General features: G+C 53.1%; 1 protein-coding gene across 1 annotated transcript in view; it reads right to left on the reverse strand.

Annotated features, from left to right (window-relative positions):
- The window catches only part of F13A1 (coagulation factor XIII A chain), a 172,800-nt gene extending 169,601 nt beyond the window's left edge, over positions 1-3,199 (reverse strand). The window contains exons 1-2 of the mRNA XM_079778427.1: positions 3,100-3,199; positions 1,147-1,293 (exon numbers count right to left, since the gene is read on the reverse strand). Coding sequence (XP_079634553.1) covers positions 1,147-1,276 — 130 coding nt within the window. The 5' untranslated portion in view covers positions 1,277-1,293; positions 3,100-3,199. The remainder of the gene's footprint in view (positions 1-1,146; positions 1,294-3,099) is intronic.
- Positions 3,200-4,470: the final 1,271 nt, after the last annotated feature.

Below are 4,470 nucleotides of genomic sequence, written 5' to 3' on the forward strand. Positions count from 1 at the left end.
GGGGGCTTAGATGAGCTGAGCAGCAGTCCTTTTACACTCAGTTCTGTGGCGCTAATGGTACAGATTTAGAGAGTGTGGTCCCTCGCTGGGAGAGAGAGCTCACACCTACAAGTTTCCAAGTTTGGCGTGGTCCCTCTACCCAGCTAAAGATGGCCTCTGTTCTGTAAGGCCCTCCTCCAAATTCGGATGGTACCTGACGGATGGTACTGAATATCTCTCTGTTTTCACAGTTGGATATCAAATCGTCTGGACATGAGGGTGGCGCAGTCAGAGCCGTCTACCCATCCGGTGGCGTCTGACCTTCGGGACTGTGGGGATGACCACTGTGCTTTCCTTTGCTTTCAACCGCTGGGCTCTTTCTGAGGAGGCGGCTTAGCCACACAGCCCCGGGTGGCCATGGCGCCTACCCCAGCAAGTGGGTGTTTACCTTCGGGGTGGAAGCCTCAGGAGCAAAAGTGGGTCTTGGTACATGTGGGCTACTGACAAAAAGTGCTCCCTGACAGATGCCATTCAGAAATGAGTCTGAATGTCCCTGCCTGACCCAGGAGAATGGTGTCTGTGCCACCAAGCCACCAGTGGCACCTGGGCCCTGTCACAGCTGACAGGGCTGAGGGGAGGTCAGCTGCTGGCTGCTGCTCCCAGTGCAGGTCCCTGGGGATCGGCGGGGCCAGGGCAGGGAGTGCAGCTCGCCTCGCCTGCCCTCCGGGCTGCTCTGGAGAGAAATAGAGGGCTTCCATCTCCATTACTGTCAGGCTGGCTCTCTCGCCAGCTCTGAAATTCACAGCAGTGGATGGAGGAGGGAGGAGGGAGGGGGAGAAGGAAGGTGGTGCAAGCCAGACAATCAAAACAGCAACAATATTTGGGAGTGGAAACTTCCAGCTAGAGAACAGTCTTAAAAACAGAGTGGTGGGGCTGGAAGAGACCACTACGAAGCCAGCGCCCTTGCTTCCCAGTCCCTGAGCTTACAAATCTATTAAGTGGCAGGATTGGGGCAAGAATTGGGTTTTCAGTGATTTGACCACGCAAAAGAGGATTTGGGAGGCCTTTCTTGAAAACAGAGATGCTCTGTGGGAGACAGAGGGTGCTGAGCCAGCGCCTGTGGGGAGGAGGCCCAGGCGGCTGTGCCTGGGCCAGAGGGGCCTGTACCTTTCAGGTTGACACCTCGGGGCACCAGGCCCTGCAGCTCCACAGTGGGGGGGTTGTTCTCTTCAGCATTGGAGTTGTTGAGGGGGACAGCTCTCCTGCCTCCAAAGGCGGGCCTGGGGGTCTCCGTCATCTTCAGTTTCTCAAGTCCTTGGGGTGGGGAAAGGACACGCAGAAAAGGAATGCGAAGCCAGTTACATTTGACACAAGGATTAAAAATAGAGATGCAGACATAACTGTGTGATAGCACTTGAGCAGCACATTTTGGGTTTCACATAAATAAAAACTGAGAAGTGGCAGTGATGGGTAGTCGAACGACGGAGTAGAGTTCCCCGAGGATCTTGGGGAGATTTGTCAAAGCATATGGAAAGCAGAAGTAAGGGGGCTGATGTGAGGAAAGAAAAAATGTAACAGATTTGGGGAGCAAGGTTTTTTTTTCTCTTGCCCCTAAAGCAATATTTTGTAAGAAATGTTTGTAAGAATCGTTTACTGTCTTGTGCATGTACACGTGCCCACTTCATATAGACTTTGAAGAATAAACTCAGACAACTATGTGCAGGTAAGTGGCATCTTCCCAAGCATTCATGTTTGCAATTTAATCCAACCCATATTTAATGAGGGTCCCTGTGGTCTGGGCACCTGGGATACCTCGGAATAAGACAGAAGGATTCTTGCCTTGGGGGGCTTTTGGTCTAGTGGCGGTTAGGGTCCAGCACAACAAAATTCGGAAGTAAACTGGGCAGGGTGTGAGAAGGTGGTACCTGCTTTGGCTCCAAGATCACAAGGAATAGAATATGGGAGATGGAGAGTTTGGGCAAGAGAGAGCGAGGCACATTGCAACCTTAGATAGGGCTGTAAATAGCCCGTTCTCTAGTGTACTTGGTCAGTGGTGCGGGCACTGCCCTCGCTCCAAGCCCGCTTCCCTTCCGTTGGAGGGTGTGCAGGCAGGGAGCCAGGGTGAATGCCACACCTTACTGCCAGTGCCCAAAAAGTACTTGTTGATCAACTGGCCAAATGAAGGGAGACCTTGTTTCTGGCCCCAATGAAGCGTCCCTTGATCACCTGGATTACCCAATCATGACTCCTGGTGATTTGGCTATTTTGAAAAAACAGGCACACCCTCAAAAGACGAGGAGCCACTGTTATAGAGGCAACGAGAGGAGACCGTTCCAGAACATGTTGAGCAAAGGCAACACATCTGGAAACAAGAGAATCACTTCTAAGGTGCTTGGTCTTGGAAGGAGACAGCACTGTTTGGAAGTATAAGGTCGGACCAGGCACCCATAAACATCTGCAGGCATATTTACAGGCAGTTTCTAGTGAACGAGGGAGGCAGGGAGGGAGGGGAGAGAAGGCAGGAAACAGCAGACCTCTGGTGGGAAATAGCAAGGGGAGGCTGTGGGCCCCTGAGGGCGAGGCGGGGCGGCGCTTAGCGGAGCACAGCACAGAACTATGCAACTATACAATTACCAGCTGAGAGAGAGAACCCCTAAAGCAAAGTCCTGAGCGCCTGTGCAGGTGAACGGAAACACCCCTTCTCCCAGGTCTGGGGCGGTGGGGGGGGGAGGGGGGAAGGTGCTCAAGTTCAGCTCCCACATGGCGATGCAGCCCTCCTTCCTCCTCCCTCCAACCCTTTGTGTCCCTTCTTCTTAGTCTGCTCCCCTGAGGAAGACCCCAATCCCCCCATTACCACTGGGTGGCCTTCTTAGCAAGCAATGCCTTCAAGAAGGCTTCATGGGGTACCTGAGAGAAGTCCTGCTCAGAGAGGGGCCAGGTAGGTGCGGAGCTAGGGGCCAAGAACGGGCAATGGTTCAAGTGGGGCTGCCTCGGACCCCAGCCCCTGGCACTCCCAGCAGCCCCCTGAGGGACCCAGCTTCAGGGGGTGGACACATTGGGCCCTGGGGAGCCTCTGGGTGCGGGGCTAAGCCTATGCTGGCCGGAGGGCCGGCGGCTTACCTGCGGTCCCCTCCTGAGGTGTCCTAGCACAGGCTGGCTCTTTGCGTCTCTAGGGTACTTCCTCAAAAGGACGCAGGAAGAAACAAGAAAGTTGGCTCTTAAATAACTTCCTAACAGCTCCCTCCCTTTTCCCCAGTCCCACAGGGTTTCTCCTCCCCTTCTTGACAGCTGGAGCAAGTGAGCGGGCTTCAGGACTTTCTATTTACTCTGCCATTCTGCTCTGTGCTGGCAGGCACCCCTCCTCCCTCCCATAACCCCCTTTCTCCCAGTTTTCCAGCCCGCTTCTGCCCACCATGCCCACCTCCAGGTGTGCCTCCCCCTCCTCACTTGGTGGCCAGGAGGACCAGCCAATGACCCTGCAGTGCCAGGCTGACCCCGCCCCCTTCCCTGAGGTCAGCCTCAGGGAAGGGTCTGGATTTTGCCATCCAGGCAGCTGGGGCTTGGCAGACAGGAGGGTCTGCACTGCAGCAGACAGGTCACAGACAGCTGTGACCACGCATAAAGCAAGAGCCCAGGTCCTTCTTGTATAAATAAAGCTGAGGGACATGGCCTGTATTCCTGCACCATCCACGGAGCCACAGCCACCACCAAACCACACGCTTCCCGTGGGGAGGCATGCCCAGCCAGAGGGAAAGTGAGTAAATACTTTTAAGAGCACCACAAAAATTAGAAAATAACATTTTTTTTTGAAAACCACTTTGGTTTATCTTCAAATAATTGGGGAAAAAAATAAATTTTCTTCTAAAATTTTCCATATTTTTTTTTCCTGAGTCTTTGTATCTCTAAATACTCCTATTTTAAGTCATGGCTATTTCTAACCTTCTTTTTACTGCTTCCAAATTTCCGACCCTGACCTTGGTCTACTTTCATAGAGAGAGAAAAGAAAAGATGTCATTGGTTAGGCATTCTCTCAATTTTCTGCTGCCAAATCTATGAACTTACCTGCAACCTCATACATCTTTCCCCTCTTTCTTGTTACTGAAGTGGGATGGGTTCCCACCCCCTTTTCCGTGGCCAGGTGTGCCTTGCCCCCTGGCCTGTGCTCCAGGCCCCTTCCTCTCCAGGCCTTGCTGTCCTGTCCAGCCATTCTCCCTCCTGCAGCGTTCGCTCCTGCCCTCCAGCAGCTGCTTCCCAGCAGCACGTACACAGCTTCAAGTCGAGACTCTTCTGTATTTGTGAAACCCTTCTTCATCCACATCCACCCAGCTATTACTGCTCCTCTCTCCTCCTCTTCATTGCGAGCTTCTGCCACCTGCTCCTGCCCCATCATTCTACTGAAGCTGTAGTTCAAGGTCAGCAATGGCCTCCACTAAGTCCAAAGGACAGGATTCGATATCATTTACTTAACCTTCAAGAGCGCTGAACTCTGCT

The sequence above is a fragment of the Cnephaeus nilssonii genome (genome assembly GCF_951640355.1).
Source record: "Cnephaeus nilssonii genome assembly, chromosome: 7".
In the NCBI taxonomy this organism is placed as follows: Eukaryota; Metazoa; Chordata; class Mammalia; order Chiroptera; family Vespertilionidae; genus Cnephaeus; species Cnephaeus nilssonii.